Genomic DNA, 17,609 nt, shown 5'->3' on the forward strand with positions numbered 1-17,609 from the left:
CCTCAGCCTTCCAAGTAGCTGGGACTACAGGCGCCACCACCACGCCCAGCTAGTTTTTTGTATTTTTAGCAGAGACGGGGTTTCACCGGGTCAGCCAGGATGGTCTCGATCTCCTGACCTCGTGATCCGCCCTGGCACTGAATATAATAGTTTTCCTCCAGATCTGGATCTCTGCTGTGGATATCCACCGGTCACACACGCTTATTGGAAATAAAAAGCATTCTTTCCAGACTTATTCCAAACCCTGGCTACAGGGATTCTGGGGTTGCCGTTACGTTACTACGTGACCTATGTCCCAGATGAGGAACCTGCCAGTCTGCCACCTCTGCCCTTGGGAGAGCCAGGCTCTGCAGTCGCTGTATGTGGATAATCCTTTGGAGCCTGGAATAAGAGCGTTTTATGTGTCATTTTTTTTTTAATCTACGGGGTTTCTTACCTCCCACCTGTGCCTGAGTGGTGGCTTCTTGGTGTCCTGAAGGGGGGGGGGGCTCAGCTGGAGAAGCAGCTCCTTGTTTCTGGGCAGCCCGTCCTATTTACAGACCGCTGTGGCTCCCTGGCAGCTGCCACGGTCCCCAGGCCAGAGGGAGTTCCTTGAGGGCCGCAGCAGTTGTCTGAGTCATGTGTTTTGGGCCTGTTCCTTAGAGGTCCTGGCAGGACCAGCACAGATTTCTTATCGGCTCCCACACTGCGGAGCCGCAGCCCTCAGAGGTAAGCAAGGTTTCCTGCCGGCAGAAAAGGATTTGAAGCATTCCAGCCACAATGACGGACAGAAGCCCCTTCGAAACCGACATGCTCACCCTGACCCGCTACGTTATGGAAAAGGGGCGTCAGGCCAAAGGGACCGGGGAGCTCACCCAGCTGCTAAACTCCATGCTGACGGCCATCAAAGCCATCTCCTCGGCCGTGCGCAAGGCCGGCCTGGCCCACCTGTGAGTCCGGGGGAGCGGGCACGGGGCCCAGAGCACCTCAGGCCCGGCAGGGGTGTGGGAGGCAGGACACTGGGTCTGAAGCTTATTGGCCTGTGTGCCCTCGGTGGGAGCTGCATTTCCAGTTCCTACCATGTGTGCTTTCGTAACGGGCCTTTGACTTGTTTTAAGGAAGGAACGAAAACATGCTATGAAGAAATATACATATAATTTTTCCAGTTACTGTAATGATACCAAGTGCAGTGGCTTGTTGCATTAAAATATGTATCGTGTTATCATGACTTGTATTTGCACAGAGAGAGTCTCACTGGCACAAAGAAGTAGAGGGATGACCTGAAACATCTTACGTCTTTCGCAGACATGAGCGTTTTACTGTAATAAGCTTTGCTTAGTGTTAGGAGCTGGAAATTATTCACGACACAGGAAGCTTGGTGGAGCCCCTGCCTGCCTCTGCTCTCTCGTCACCTGAAGGAGTGTTTTGCTGGCTCCGTGCTTTGTTTCTTCTCTGTGACTCTTTATCTTCACCTCCACTCAGTGTGCAGGAAGCTGGGAGGCGCTGGTCCTGGGAGGCGAGTGCGGAGGCTTCTTCCCCAGGTTCGCTTTGGTGCTTTATCCAAGCACGGATGAGGCCGAGCTCACATTACACTGCTGATGGTCACAGCCCAGTGTCCAGTTTAAGTCTGATAAAAAGAACCCGGCGGCCGGGCACGGTGGCTCATGACTGTAATCCTGGCACTTTGGGAGGCCAAAGCGGGTGGATAATGAGGTCAAGGGATCGAGACCATCCTGGCCAACATGGTGAAACCCCGTCTCTACTAAAAATACAAAAAATAGCTGGGTGAGGTGGCGGGCGCCTGTAGTCCCAGCTACTCGGGAGGCTGAGGCAGGAGAATCGCTTGAACCCGGGAGGTGGAGGTTGCAGTGAGCCGAGGTCGCACCACTGCCCTCCAGCCTGGGTGACAGGACGAGACTCTGTCTCAAAACGTACATACAAACAAACAAAAAACCCAGCTTTCTCTGGGCTTCCCTTGTAGTAATTCCAGGGGAGGTCCTCTCAGGAGCTGAGGGAACACATATTTTTGGGGACAAAAGAGATTCAAACTGAAGAGCTAACAAAGTCCAATCGTTTAAAATATTTATTCTTAACAATTAAGTGCTTTTAACACAAAAAGCGATAGCATTAGATGACAAGATGTAATTATCATTTGATCACCACAGACTGTGTTTATTTAGGGGTGGGGACCCAGTAGCAGGACCTAGGTTAACGACGCCTTATCCTCGTGTTTTTCCTGTGTGTGATGCTCCAGCTCTGTTTTTACCTCATTTGGCAGTAACAGCCACCCTCTGCATTGAAGCGGCTTCCGGAATGTGAGGGCAGCCGGCACCCTGTCCTGCTCCTGTGGGTGAGAGTCCTGCCGACTGATGGTGGACAGGGACTTTGCCTCTCGCTGTGCGGACGCTGCTATCCTCAGCCCAGCTGCCTGAGCCCATCTCAGGGCGATTCACCCACAGGAATCGGGCTCCTCCTCTGTGCAGGGCTCTTGGCCAGCCAGTGGCTGCTGTGGTAGGGGGTCTTGCTTATCTGCTGCAAAACTGACTTTACGGCAGCTGAGCAAGGAGACAAAGTGGTCCTAGGAACTGGATAATCGAGGTGCTTATTAACTTGGCGTTTCCTACCGTGTGATAATGGGCAGTGATTTACTCTCCCTAGGACCTCAGTCTCCCTTTGTGAAATGGAGAGGATACTAGCACCCCTAACTCTCAGGGTTGTTGCAGAGTTAGCAAGTGCCTGTGATGACAACTTCAACTGTGCCAGCCCCGTAACACACGCACAGTGCCTGTCACTACCACCGTTCCAAGCTCAGACTAGATTTGCCTGTGCCTGAGCCGTCGATGACCCCTGGGTGGCAGGCGCAGCCAATGGAAGCCTCTGGGCGGCTGGGGCAGGGTCCTGGGGCCAGCAGGGGCCCCACATCCCAGCCGGGACCCCATGTTCTGCCAACTCAGACAGCATCCTTCCCTGGCCCCTGTGTAGCAGACACCCAGGGAGGCAGCAGGGGAAGCCCAGTGGCTAGAAATTATTTCTTTCTAAGAAGATACTTGGGTTATTTTTAAAAAGACCCTGGCATTGCTTCCCAGAGAGGGAAAGGGCGGTCCTCCATCCTGCAGCAGCCAGGCTGTATGAGGCCTGTCTCACACCCCCACCACCACCCAGGCGGGCACTGCAAGCCCCTGGCTCGTTCTGGGCAGACATTTCTAGCACAGGCTCCAGGAATGCAATTTAAAAGTTACGAGCGTCTCCTTTTCGCCTTCTCTTTCCTCTTCTCCTCACGGCGGGAACAGGAGAGGCTGGAGTACCCGTCCAGGTTCTCTCCTTGGCTCTCTCATGGCCATGGGGGAACATTTCTTTAGAGACTGTCAGTGAGCTTTAGTGCCGGTCAGAACTCTGCGAGACACTGTCCTGCAGGCCAGAGAGCCCCTTTCGCCCATCATCGCAGGTGAAGCTGTTGCCAGGAACTCACATCTCCCGGTGCGTTTCCGTTCTTTCCAGGGGGAGGGGTGCTGCCCAGCACCTGGAGGGAGGGTGCAGGGGGTCGGCCGAGGGGTGGGGTTAGACGGATGAGGAGGATTTGCAAAGCGCAGGACGGAGCCTGTTTCTCAGCTCTGCCCACCGCAGGCCTGGGCCGGCTGTTCATTCTGCAGCAGCAGGTGCATCCAGATACTGTGTCGAACAAGGGCCTGCGTCTGTGGTCCCCTGAAACGCAGATGCAGTCAACCTAGTTTTGTGGCTGCTATTGTTTGCTTGCTTTTGTCCTGACCAGGAGGCACAGGCTTCGGGGTGAGGAGTGTTTTCCAAGGCAGCTGACTGCTCACATCACGGTTCCTCAGACACAAACGACATGCCGTGGGTGGGGGTTGTGGTGCGGGGTGAGTGGGGGTGCCGTTCAGGGGAGAGGGTGGGAAACGAGTTTGTTCCCTGCTTAGGGTAGATCAGTGGTTCCCAACCCTGGCTGCTTGTTAGAACCACCTGAGATTTCCTTCCACAAATAAATGGCATTCACAACAGGAGGGAAGGGAATTCCTTTCTTGCCATCCTTTCCTCATAACTCAGTGAACAGACATGGAGCACGTGCTGTGTGTCCGGGCACTGCAGAAACAGACAGAAGGACGGATCCTGCCCTCTGCAAGCAGGTCATGCAGCAGGAAGCTGGTCTGTGAGTGTGGTGAGCACTGAGGAGGGATGATGAGGTGTGTCTGGTGTGTGGGGCACACTTGAGAGGACCAGTGAGGTGTCCCAGAGGAAAAGGAGAAAGAGCAGGAAGAAAGCTGGGCAGAGGGCACTGCTGTGGTGGGAACGCCGTTAGTGAAGGCGAGAAGGACCGGAGCCCCTCGCTGGGTGCTGGCCCAGGGACATCTGTGGCTGCTGGAACGTGAGAGGGTGGCAGGGTGGCTGAGCCTCGCTGCAGGGGTGCAGGTGGACACATGAAGGATGCGGCTTCCCTCAAAGTGGAAGAAAAATTCCTGCCACTGTGGAGCTCACAGACGATAAACAGGAGCTAGATGGTGGTCAGGGCAGAGTAGAAAATGCATCGAGTAGGACGTTGGGGACCGGGGATGCTGCTCTAGAGAGACGGCCAGAGAAGGCACCACTGAGAGATGATCCTGGAGCCAAGGCGTGGCTGGCGTGGCCGCCGCGGGGCTCTCGAGGAGGAGTGTCCCAGGTGGGGCAGCAAGGCCAGTGGGCAGCCACAAGGCAGGTGTGTGCCTTGGAGGTTTCCGAGGCTGGGGCAGGCCCTGTGAGGACGAGCGAGACGGGCAGCCATGCCAACCCAGGCACAGAGATTCCACGGTGGTGCCTGACAGCCGCTTGGGGACTTGGATTTTGCCTCTGGGTGAGACTGGAGGGCACATTAGGAGGACCCCTCCTGTTGCTGTGTTGAGAACCCCCAAAGGGGGCAAGGGTGGAAATGGGGAGAACTTTGCCTATGAATACTCTAAAACCCAAAGCCTCTAGATAGAATGTTTTTTGAGGTTCTCACTCCATCACCCAGGCTGGAGTGCAGTGGCATGATCACAGCTCACTGCAACCTCCACCTCCCCCGGCTTAGGTGATCCTTTCATCTCAGCCTCCCAAGTAGCGGGGACTACAGGTGTGTGCCACCACGTCCAGCTACATTTTGTATTTTTTTGTAAAGACAGGGTCCCACTGTGTTGCCCAAACTGGTCTTGAACTCCTGGGCTCAAGTGACCTATACGCCTCGGCCTCCCACAGCGCTGGGATTACAGGCGTGAGCCCCCGTCCCTGACCAGCATAGAATTCTCATAATAGCACTCTTACATTGCTTGGGATGGCAGTGAAGAAAAAAATGAAATAAGTCTGCCCCCAAATTTCCTTCTCAGTTCAAGTAACACCAGGCTACCACAGGGCAATTTTAATTTGTCCCAGCAGGGCACTGTGTGAGGATAATCCACAAAGGCTTGAAATTCCAGGGGTTGGCCGGGCGCGGTGGCTCACGCCTGTAATCCCAGAACTTTGGGAGGCCAAGGCGGGCAGATTACGGGGTAAGGAGATCAAGACCATCCTGGCCAACACAGTGAAACCCCGTCTCTACTAAAAATACAGGAAAAAATTAGCCGGGCGCGGTGGTGGGCATCTGTAGTCCCAGCTACTTGGGAGGCTGAGGCAAGAGAATGGTGGGAACCCGGGAGGCGGAGCTTGCGGTGAGCAGAGTTCGTGCCATTCCACTCCAGCCTGGGCGGCAGAGCGAGACTCCTTCTCAAAAAATAAAATAAAATAAAATAATTAAAATAAAATAAAATAGAAATTCCAGGGCTGGAGGCCACGGCCCTTTACTTGTGGAGCCCTCAGTTATGGTGATGGGCCTGATTTGATGAACCCCCCGTCTGCTCCGTCTCCCTGTGCTGAGCGTGGATTTGTGTTTTAGTGAGACCGAGTCCTGGGTCATCTCACTGGGAGGCTAAGAAAATATGGCAACAGGGAGGCAAGGCTGAGAGGCAGCCTGCGAGGCATCATCGCCTTCTTCTGCACGTGTGACTTGGAGACTCCAGAGACACAGAACGAGAGGGGAGTGCCCTGCTGGCGTTTGAGCGTCCCCGGCTCTTTGCTGGAGTTAAGACCCCCTAGTGACTTCATTTAGCCTTTTGTCTCCTCAGGTATGGAATCGCAGGAAGCGTGAACGTGACGGGAGATGAGGTGAAGAAACTGGACGTGCTATCCAATTCCCTGGTGATCAACATGCTCCAATCCTCCTACAGCACCTGCGTCCTGGTCTCAGAGGAGAATAAGGACGCCATCATCACTGCCAAGGAGAAGAGGGTGCGTCCTGGGGCTGCGGGGTCCGCACTGGCCAGTAGATGATGACACTGAGCCAGAAATAAGCTGCCTTGCTTTTCTTTAATTCCCGGGATTTTCCTCTAGTTCTTCACATTTGTTTTCTGGAAACAAATGATTGCATACTTCTCTAGTTGGAAGTCTTGTGACATCTAGTGAAAGAAGACTCCACAGTAGTCAGTGATTCGTTCAGGAAATAGTTCCGAGGGATGTAGGAACCGCCTCAGTGGACGCTCGTTGGTGGCTGTTCACTTAATCAGTAACAAGTGCCACATTTTTTGGGGCTTAACCTTGTGGAGTCCAGGGAAGAGCTGTACTATACAGCCTCGCACTCCCCCGGCCTCTCATCTCCACCCCCACCCCCAGCCCGCACTTTGTGAGGGGTTAGTTTCAGCAGAGATTTCTTCGTGTCTGACAAGCTGTTAGCCTGGTCCAGCCTCCTGTGCTCCTGCCTCGTAGGATGTGAAGCCAGTGAACGCAGGCACAGCTGGCAGGGTCTGCATTCACTGTGGGTTCACACACAGCTTGTTATTCAGAGAGGTTTGCTGATGGCTAAAAGGTTCAATCAATGTTCAGCTGCAATACAGTCAACAGACAAGAGGCCATTTCTTTTTTTTTTTTGAGACGGAGTCTCGCTCTGTCACCCAGGCTGGAGTGCAGTGGCCGGATCTCAGCTCACTGCAAGCTCCGCCTCCCGGGTTTACGCCATTCTCCTGCCTCAGCCTCCCGAGTAGCTGGGACTACAGGCGCCGCCACCTCGCCCGGCTAGTTGTTTGCATTTTTTAGTAGAGACGGGGTTTCACCGTGTTAGCCAGGATGGTCTCGATCTCCTGACCTCGTGATCCGCCCATCTCGGCCTCCCAAAGTGCTGGGATTACAGGCTTGAGCCACCGCGCCCGGCCAAGAGGCCATTTCTTTGTGATTAGCTGGAGGAATGGAAAAGAAGATAAAGCCAAATTTATTTAACCTCTGCTCTATGCCAGGTACTGCACAAGGCACTTTCACCCTCATCTCACATAATTTAAGCTACATCACACCTATTACTTCCAACTTTCAGTTTCAGTTGATACGACCCTTGTTTCTCTCTCCAGTCTGATGTACCATTGTCTTCTCCGATTGGCCTGAGCCACATGGGTCTTCAGGCCAGTTCCTTTATTTATTTATTTGTTTGAGACAGAGTCTTGCTCTATTGCCCGGCTGGACAGGCTGGAGTTCAATGATGCGCTCTCAGCTCACTGTACTCTGCCTCCCAGGTTCGAGCAGTTCTCCCGCCTCAGCCTCCTGAGTAGCTGGGATTACAGGTGCTGCCACCACGCCCAGCTAATTTTTGTATTTTTAGTAGAGACTGGGTTTTGCCATGTTGGCCAGGCTGGTCTCGATCTCCTGACCTCAGGTGATCCACCTGCCTCAGGCTCCCAAGCTGTTGGGATACAGGCTGAGCCGCCACGCCTGGCCCATGCCAGCTCTTGAATACTCCAAACCTGCTGATCTCTCTGCCAAAAATTCTCGTCTCTAGGATGGGCGCAGTGGCTCACACCTGCAATCCCAGGGCTTTGGGAGGCTGCGGTGGGAGGACTGCTTGAGCTCAGGAGTTTGAGACCAACCTAGGCAACATAAATAAAGATACAAAAGATAAAAATTTAGCTCGGCATGGTGGTGTGCACCTGTAGTCCCAGCTACTCGGGAGGCTGAGGTGGGAGGATTGCTTGAGCCCAGGATCTCTAGGCTGCACCGAGCTGTGACCACACCACTGCACTGTGTCCTGGGCAACAGAGTGAGACTCTGTCGAGAAAACAAGACAAAACAAAAACAAAAAAACAAAAAGAAAATTTGCTCTCTAGGTCTCTGTGTGTTTCTTCATCTCTTAATTCTAGTCAGGCCTGTCGTCAAATGTGGCCCCTCACGGCTCTCCAGCAGCCCCCAGCCTGCGTGGGTTTCCTTAGGGCACGTGCCACAGTCTGCTTGTGTGTGCTGGCCTGTGCATTTTCTGTCTGTTCTCCCACCGGAAGGTCAGTGCCAGGAAATCCAGCCCTGCTGCCAGGATCGCCGCCCCCTGGAAACAAACCCCGGGCCTTGAACAGTTCTCAGTGTGTGCTGGAAGCTCAGCGTGTGTCTGCTGAACTCATGCATGATGAATGAATGGGCTAAACTGGATTATTTTTTGAAAATTGGATTATTATACAGATGTTGGGGAATTTCCAAGTTTACAGATTATCTAACTTTTCTCCTCTGGCTGAGCAAGAAAAAAAAAAAAACAGAAACGAAGCTCAAATGAAGCTAGGCCAATACTCACTGGAAAGTCAGGGAGAACTAAATTGAGTGGAGGGAGAAATGACCTCATTTCACCGGAAGTCGCATTACCCGTGTTTAGTTGACCTGGGGGCTCTGGTCTCCTTCACTACGGGTCTCTCAGGACCCTGCACACAGGGGGCTATAAAAAGGACCTGGCGACTTCCCGACGGCTGGAGCTGCCAGGGACAGCAGAGTTGGGTGGCCGTGGGGGACGTGGGTCTCTCAGGACCGCACCCACTCTATCCTCTGGTCTTTGAATCAGACAGGAGAGATGGATACAAAACCCAGAGGAGTGTTTGTGTATAAGCCAGCACCCTGCCCTCCGTAAGTCGTGGTGTTTTTTGATAAGGATATTCCGTGGTTCTCAGTCTCTTTTCGATGTGGTGTGCTCTGCCACGCACAGCCCTGACACGGAGCAATTGTGCTGATGGGAAGATGTGCTGACCAGTTGGTGCTTCCCTCTCTGATTTAGGGGAAATACGTGGTCTGCTTTGACCCACTGGATGGATCTTCCAACATTGACTGCCTGGCCTCCATCGGAACCATCTTTGCCATCTACAGAAAGGTGAGTAGACATGCTGACATTTCGCACCTCCTTCCTGTGGAGGTCTCTGGAAGATTCCTGGGCTGAGAGCTATGTGTTTGGAGTCCTACCCTCTGTCTTCTCACCAATGAGAAAAGCCACCGTAGCAAACCACCAACTTCTCTCTGCCTGGAGCTCCCGTTAGAAGGACTGGAATGGCGGTTCTCCCTCTGCCTGCTCTCTGCCTGGAGCTCCCGTTAGAAGGACTGGAATGGAGGTTCTCCCTCTGCCTGCTTTCTGGCATTCCTGGGAGGGTAACGCAGGAGGACAGCTGGGATCTTGTTTTGAAAGTCTGGGTGCAACACAAATGTCAGGCGTGGCATTAGGTTCCAGGTGGTATTCTGAATCTCTGACATCCTCTCCCCCTCTTGCCTCATCTCTCCTGTCCCCAGCCAGAGTTTTCTGCTAACACTCATTGGATTAGATTGAACTAATCTAACCTGGATGGTCCACGTGATCTCCCTATTTGAAATCTGAACCCCTGAGTACACCTGCAAAGTCTTTGTTGCTATGTAATGCCGGGTGTTCACAGATCACACAGAAATTTTCAATTCTGAAAACTTGTCCTTCATTCCATATAAAATGTACAACAGCAATAAAATCCATAGCAACCTTGCCAGGTGCGGTGGCTCACGCCTGTAATCCCAGAACTTTGGGAGGCCAAGGCAGGTGGATCACTTGAGGCCAGGAGGTGGAGACCGGTCTGGGAAATATAGTGAAACCCCGTCTCTACTAAAAATACAAAAATTAGCCAGGGTGATGGTGCACACCTGTAATTCCAGCTACTCAGGAGGCTGAGGCACAAGAATTGCTTGAACCCAGGAGGTGCAGGTTGCAGTGAGCTGAGATCATACCACTGCACTCCAGCCTGGGTGACAGAGCAAGACTCTCTCTCAAACAAACAAACAAACAAACAATCCATAGCAACCAAAGAGAACAGTAAGCAGAGTGCCAGTGATACTGTATATGAGAGTCTTCTATGTATTAGGAAGTTGACTAAACCGTGCTGTGTTACAGAGTCTTGAGAGGGGGAATCTACAGCAGAAATATGAGTATTTAAGGTATGTATAGTTTGGGTTATATTGTGAGAATAATCTGGTAGATATCTAATTCTCAGCCTTAATTTATGCACAAGTGTTGCCTTGGGCTGTAGTTAGAATATCTAAAGTCATATGATTTAAAGACATTGTGGGATTAAGACAAAATACCAGTTTGCTTTCCTGTGTCTTGTGGAGCTGAGGATATGTTTGGGAGTTATTCAGGAAGTATGTACAGCATTTAGTTTTAATTATACATCATGGTCCCCACTGTCAATTACATCTGGGATTCCTGTGGGGCTTGACAACAGGTTGGCAAAATATACATATTTAACAGGCTGGGCAGGGTGGCTCACGCCTGTAATCCCAGCATTTTGGGAGGCCGAGGTGGGCAGATCACCTGAGGTCAGGAGTTTGAGACCAGCCTAGCCAACATGGTGAAACCCCATCTCTACTAAAAATACCTAAAAGTAGCTGAGCACAGTGGCGGGCGCCTGTAATCCCTGCTACTCAGGAGGCTGAGACAGGAGAATTGCTTGAACCTGGGGGGCAGAGGTTGCAGGGAGCTGAGATCGCGCCATTATACTCCAGCCTGGGCAACAAGGGTGAAACTGTGTCTCAAAAAAAAAAAAAAAAAAATCAGCCGGGAGCAGTGGCCTGTGACTGTGGTCCCAGCTACTTGGCTGAGACATGATAACTGCTTGAACCTGGAGGTGGAAGTTATAGTGAGCTGAGATTGCACCACTGCACTCCAGCCCGGGCAACAGAGCAAGACTCCCTCTCAAAACAAACAGACTACACACACACACACACACACACACACACACATATTTAACAGATTATAGGGGGAGCTATGAGTATTTATGAAGATGGTCCTGACATATGTGTATTGAATAAATACGCATGTATGACCCATGTTTATTTTGCGGTGGAGACTTAACATGCAAATGTATTCCATTTAGGCCCCATATGTCAAGTTCTTTCTAGGACATAAAGGCACACGGTGCTTTCTGTAAACTGGCCAGACCTGGCCCATGGTTGGTGGTCTTTTATCAGGAGAGCTACTGAAATTAGTCTCTTGTCTAATTAAAGCTGTAGTCTTGGCTGGTGGAACAAGAGGCTGGGGGCGAGTTAGTCGGCTGATCCGAAGGCCGGCGCTTGTTTGGCTGCTGGAGAAAAAGAAAAACCTGTGGCAGTTAGGACACGGCTTCCTCTTCAAGTGCAGGAGTGAGTGACTAGCCGGCTTCCTCTTCAAGTGCAGGAGTGAGTGACTAGCCCTGGCCTGGCGTGGCCTTAGGTCCCATTTCTAACTGGGTATTTTACTGTGACAAACAGTCTATTTTGTCAATCTTAGGGTTTTCAGTTGTGCCTAATTCCAAAAAGTGGGGGAGGTTAGGGAGGCGTGTCTGAGCCTGCTTCCTAACGCGGCCTGAAGTCGTTTTCAGTTTATCTGGGGATTTCCTTCAGCCAAGAGGCAGGTCCATTCCGTCTGTTGAGAGGCTTAGGATTTTATTTTAGTTGATATTCTCTCTTTTTTGTCCAGGTGTTCCAGGGGCAGTATTGATGGCCAAGCTTTTATTTTGTCCCATATGGATGCTGGGGTGGTGTGGTTACCTTCCCTGGGTCCATCATGTTCCTCGATGGCCCAGGGACTTAGAGTTAAGACAGTGAAAGCCAGTTAAATGTTCCAGGCCAGATGGGAGTGGAGGTGGGCAGGCACTCATTAACCTTAAAACCCCTTTTAGCAGTGTAAAAGCCAAAAACCCAAAGCCAAAAGGCGAAGTTCCAAAATTGACTTACCTACAAATCTATACATTGAGCTACTGTGAGCTTGGCTAGTAGCACTTACCTGCACAAATGCAAGCATTTTGTTCAGCTGTCGAAGCCTCTGTAGATCACTGTTAAACAATAGTTGCTCATTTAACCGGAGTGATAATCGAAAGATTTAAAAGGCAATCCAGGCTAGGCGTGGTGGCTCTCACCTGTAATCCCAGCACTTTGGGAGGCTGAGGCGGGTGGATCATTTGAGGCCAGGAGTTCAAGACCAGCCTGGCCAACATGGCTAAACACTGTCTCTGCTAAAAATACAAAAATTAGCTGGGCATGTTGGACTAGCTACTTGGGAGGCTGAGGCATGAGAATCACTTGAACCTCGGAGGCGGAGGTTGCAGTGAGCTGAGATAGCGCCACTGCACTCCAGCCTGGGCAACAGAGCAAGACTGTCTCAAACAAACAAATAAAAGGCAATACAGAAGGTGTTATGGATGCACAAACCTTAATCCTTTCAGATCTCAGCTTTTCTAAGCAATTAAAACCTAATAAAGACAACATAGGACTTATTTTGATAAAATGTAAAGTGTTGTTTCTTAAGCCAATTACCAGACAGGGAAAGAAAAACCTGCAGTGTAGCTGCTTCTCCTTAGGGGAAGCCTATTTGGATAACCTGGAAGTCAAACCTGGAGTGTATCAGGGAAACCTGGAGTGTATCAGGGAAACCTGGAGTGTAAACCTGGAGTGTATCAGGGAAACCTGGAGTGTATCATCAGGGAAACCTGGAGTGTATCAGGGAAACCTGGAGTGTATCAGAGAAACCTGGAGTGTGTCAGGGAAACCTGGAGTGTGTCAGGGAAACCTGGAGTGTGTCAGTGAAACCTGGAGTGTATCAGGGAAACCTGGAGTGTATCATCAGGGAAACCTGGAGTGTATCATCAGGGAAACCTGGAGTGTATCAGGGAAACCTGGAGTGTATCAGGGAAACCTGGAGTGTATCATCAGGGAAACCTGGAGTGTATCAGGGAAACCTGGAGTGTAAACCTGGAGTGTATCAGAGAAACCTGGAGTGTGTCAGGGAAACCTGGAGTGTGTCAGGGAAACCTGGAGTGTATCAGGGAAACCTGGAGTGTATCAGGGAAACCTGGAGTGTATCAGGGAAACCTGGAGTGTAAACCTGGAGTGTGTCAGGGAAACCTGGAGTGTATCATCAGGGAAACCTGGAGTGTATCAGGGAAACCTGGAGTGTATCAGGGAAACCTGGAGTGTAAACCTGGAGTGTGTCAGGGAAACCTGGAGTGTAAACCTGGAGTGTATCAGGGAAACGTGGAGTGTATCATCAGGGAAACCTGGAGTGTATCATCAGGGAAACCTGGAGTGTGTCAGGGAAACCTGGAGTGTAAACCTGGAGTGTGTCAGGGAAACCTGGAGTGTGTCAGGGAAACCTGGAGTGTGTCAGGGAAACCTGGAGTGTATCATCAGGGAAACCTGGAGTGTATCATCAGGGAAACCTGGAGTGTGTCAGGGAAACCTGGAGTGTAAACCTGGAGTGTGTCAGGGAAACCTGGAGTGTGTCAGGGAAACCTGGAGTGTATCATCAGGGAAACCTGGAGTGTGTCATCAGGGAAACCTGGAGTGTGTCAGGGAAACCTGGAGTGTATCATCAGGGAAACCCGGAGTGTATCATCAGGGAAACCTGGAGTGTGTCAGGGAAACCTGGAGTGTATCATCAGGGAAACCTGGAGTGTATCATCAGGGAAACCTGGAGTGTGTCAGGGAAACCTGGAGTGTATCATCAGGGAAACCTGGAGTGTATCAGGGAAACCCGGAGTGTGTCAGGGAAACCTGGAGTGTAAACCTGGAGTGTATCAGGGAAACGTGGAGTGTATCATCAGGGAAACCTGGAGTGTGTCAAGGAAACCTGGAGTGTGTCAGAGAAACCTGGAGTGTAAACCTGGAGTGTATCAGGGAAACGTGGAGTGTATCATCAGGGAAACCTGGAGTGTGTCATCAGGGAAACCTGGAGTGTAAACCTGGAGTGTGTCAGGGAAACCTGGAGTGTATCAGGGAAACCTGGAGTGTGTCAGGGAAACCTGGAGTGTATCATCAGGGAAACCTGGAGTGTATCAGGGAAACGTGGAGTGTATCATCAGGGAAACCTGGAGTGTATCATCAGGGAAACCTGGAGTGTGTCAGGGAAACCTGGAGTGTGTCAGGGAAACCTGGAGTGTAAACCTGGAGTGTATCAGGGAAACGTGGAGTGTATCATCAGGGAAACCTGGAGTGTATCATCAGGGAAACCTGGAGTGTATCAGGGAAACCCGGAGTGTATCAGGGAAACCCGGAGTGTGTCAGGGAAACCCGGAGTGTATCATCAGGGAAACCTGGAGTGTATCATCAGGGAAACCTGGAGTGTATCAGGGAAACCTGGAGTGTATCATCAGGGAAACCTGGAGTGTATCAGGGAAACCCGGAGTGTGTCAGGGAAACCTGGAGTGTAAACCTGGAGTGTATCAGGGAAACGTGGAGTGTATCATCAGGGAAACCTGGAGTGTATCATCAGGGAAACCTGGAGTGTGTCAGGGAAACCTGGAGTGTATCATCAGGGAAACCTGGAGTGTATCAGGGAAACCCGGAGTGTCAGGGAAACCCGGAGTGTATCATCAGGGAAACCTGGAGTGTATCATCAGGGAAACCTGGAGTGTATCATCAGGGAAACCTGGAGTGTATCAGGGAAACCTGGAGTGTATCATCAGGGAAACCTGGAGTGTATCATCAGGGAAACCTGGAGTGTGTCAGGGAAACCTGGAGTGTGTCAGGGAAACCCGGAGTATATCATCAGGGAAACCTGGAGTGTATCATCAGGGAAACCTGGAGTGTATCATCAGGGAAACCTGGAGTGTATCAGGGAAACCCGGAGTGTGTCAGGGAAACCCGGAGTGTATCATCAGGGAAACCCGGAGTGTATCATCAGGGAAACCCGGAGTGTATCATCAGGGAAACCTGGAGTGTATCATCAGGGAAACCTGGAGTGTATCATCAGGGAAACCTGGAGTGTATCAGGGAAACCTGGAGTGTGTCAGGGAAACCTGGAGTGTATCATCAGGGAAACCCGGAGTGTATCATCAGGGAAACCCGGAGTGTATCATCAGGGAAACCCGGAGTGTATCATCAGGGAAACCCGGAGTGTATCATCAGGGAAACCTGGAGTGTATCATCAGGGAAACCTGGAGTGTATCATCAGGGAAACCTGGAGTGTATCAGGGAAACCTGGAGTGTGTCAGGGAAACCTGGAGTGTATCATCAGGGAAACCCGGAGTGTGTCAGGGAAACCCGGAGTGTATCATCAGGGAAACCTGGAGTGTGTCAGGGAAACCTGGAGTGTGTCAGGGAAACCTGGAGTGTATCAGGGAAATACATAATTCTTAGCAACCGCATGAGAAGCTTTCTAATTATGTTGACAAATTTAGACATATCAAGGAAAGTACAGAATCAGGTAATAATGTAGGAAAACATTGCTTTTCTAGACCTTTAAGATAAAACATTTTAGTGCCAGGCCATGATAATAAAATTGGAGGAAAAATGTCACAAGGGTTGAGGAAAAAGCTGAATGAGAGAGTTATCCTCTCAGGCCTTCTCAAGGGGAGAAAAAGCTGAAAGCAGCAAGACACAGCAAAGCCGAACTTCCAGGATATGATTCTGAGTTTTTTTGTTTGTTTGTTTTGTTTTTTTGAGACGGAGTCTGGCTCTGTCGCCCAGGCTGGAGTGCAGTGATGCGATCTCAGCTCACTGCAAGCTCCGCCTCCAGGTTCACACCATTCTCCTGCCTCAGGCTCCCGAGTAGCTGGGACTACAGGCGTCCGCCACCTCGCCAGGCTAATTTTTTGTATTTTTAGTAGAGACGGGGTTTCACCGTGTTAGCCAGGATGGTCTCGATCTCCTGACCTCGTGATCCACCTGCCTTGGCCTCCCAAAGTGCTGGGATTACAGGTGTAAGCCACCGTGCACGGCCTATAAAATTATTTTTAAAAAAGGATACAATTTATAGAATTATATAGTCATTAGAATTATTATTTCTACTAACTTTAAATTTTAGTGGAAATTTAGTAAGCAAGAAGTCCTGAACTGTTTGTCAGATGTTAGCATTTTATAGATGAAGTCATTTCACAATTTTAGAACCATGTTTTCCTATATTTTATTGTAAATTATTCCCATAATTTATTATAATTCTTTAAAAATTGGAAATGACCCAGACATTCAATAAGCATTTATTATTTAATTTAAAGTAATTTTAAGATTTTAAATTATAGAAAAAATCCACCTACAAACATATATTTACATATATTTCATTTATGTGTATTTAATTTTTTAATCTGTAAGTTTATCTAGATTCTTTTGGAAAGCAGGTATTATACAAAGTTAGTCATTATTTAAAGTTATTCACTGTTAACCATTTCTAAAGTCCGAACATTAGGTGAACACCTGAGAAAGAGCCTCAGAGTAAATCCATGGGCATTCTGCCAGTAACTCAGAGGATTCAGTTGCTTTCATTGAACTAACAATCCTAACTTATTCTTATTTGTCAAAAAATTACACAGAGATTGCTCTGTGTTTGGTTGGGTTATAGTCTTACCATCTTTGTGCCAAACCCTGACACTTCAAACATTTAACAGAGGCAAATATAAAATTTTTTGGCTTAGATACAAATGTGTGCTGATGACTCTGAAGGCATTTTTGTTTTTATTTTACAAATAATTTTGAAGCCAGTTTCATTTATCAAAGATTCATGTGAACTTGGAAAGCATTTGAACTTAATTTATGTGTACTCATTACTTATAAGCCAGTTTGGTAGCATGCTAGACGCGACACAGAACATAACTACAACATGCACATTACGTATCTAAACATGTATACATCCATCCACAAACAAAGATCGAAGAGCTTTTATCTGAGAACTCTGGCCGTGAGAGAGCACCACGAACTCACTGACCTGTGAAAGACGGCTGGCTCCACGTTATTTTCTGACAAAACTGGAAGCTGTTCACACGGCTAACTTTGTTTGCCCTGGTAGTAATCCAAGGGAAGCTGGCAGCCGATTTTGGGCAAAGCAGCCTCTGTGGCAGTTTGGTTTTTTCTTTTTAAATCTTTTATCCTTTTTTTCTGTTCAGTTTCAAACGAGTTTTCAATGTTTATATTCGATTTAGACCATAAACAATGAGTCTTCTCTCAGCACCAGCAGCTTCGTAACAGCAGATTAAAGCAGGCCGAAAAGAGAGGAGGGGAGGGAGCTAAAGAAGATTCTACTGAACTCCACAGTGAAGGTTAACTATTTGAACTCTGAATTTTTCCTGTTGTAATTTGCCTATCAGTTTAAAATGTGCACAAAAATGGGCCAGAATATGTAACCAGTCCCAAAGAAGATGACAAAATCAGAGGCTGTGATGTCGGAAACTGTTTTTCTCCTTCAAGGCGAACCCCTGGATTGGACAGGAAATGAGAAAAAGAAAAGAGAGATGTAGAGGAGAAAGGTCACGTTTTACAGGAAGGAAGAGGAAAGAGAAAGGAAGGAGGGGAGGCTTGTGAGCCTTCCAGCCACTGCCAGGCGAGGAGTCAGTACCCAGGTTTATCTCCTGTCAGGGAGAGCCTCA

General features: G+C 49.7%; 1 protein-coding gene across 1 annotated transcript in view; it reads left to right on the plus strand.

Annotated features, from left to right (window-relative positions):
- Positions 1–661: 661 nt before the first annotated feature.
- The window catches only part of FBP2 (fructose-bisphosphatase 2), a 36,501-nt gene continuing 19,553 nt past the window's right edge, over positions 662–17,609 (plus strand). Inside the window, exons 1-3 of the mRNA XM_045372853.2 lie at positions 662–929; positions 6,102–6,264; positions 9,044–9,136. Of these exons, the coding sequence (XP_045228788.2) occupies positions 760–929; positions 6,102–6,264; positions 9,044–9,136 (426 nt within the window). The 5' untranslated portion in view covers positions 662–759. The remainder of the gene's footprint in view (positions 930–6,101; positions 6,265–9,043; positions 9,137–17,609) is intronic.

Source organism: Macaca fascicularis, chromosome 15 (genome assembly GCF_037993035.2).
Source record: "Macaca fascicularis isolate 582-1 chromosome 15, T2T-MFA8v1.1".
NCBI classification, from domain to species: Eukaryota; Metazoa; Chordata; class Mammalia; order Primates; family Cercopithecidae; genus Macaca; species Macaca fascicularis.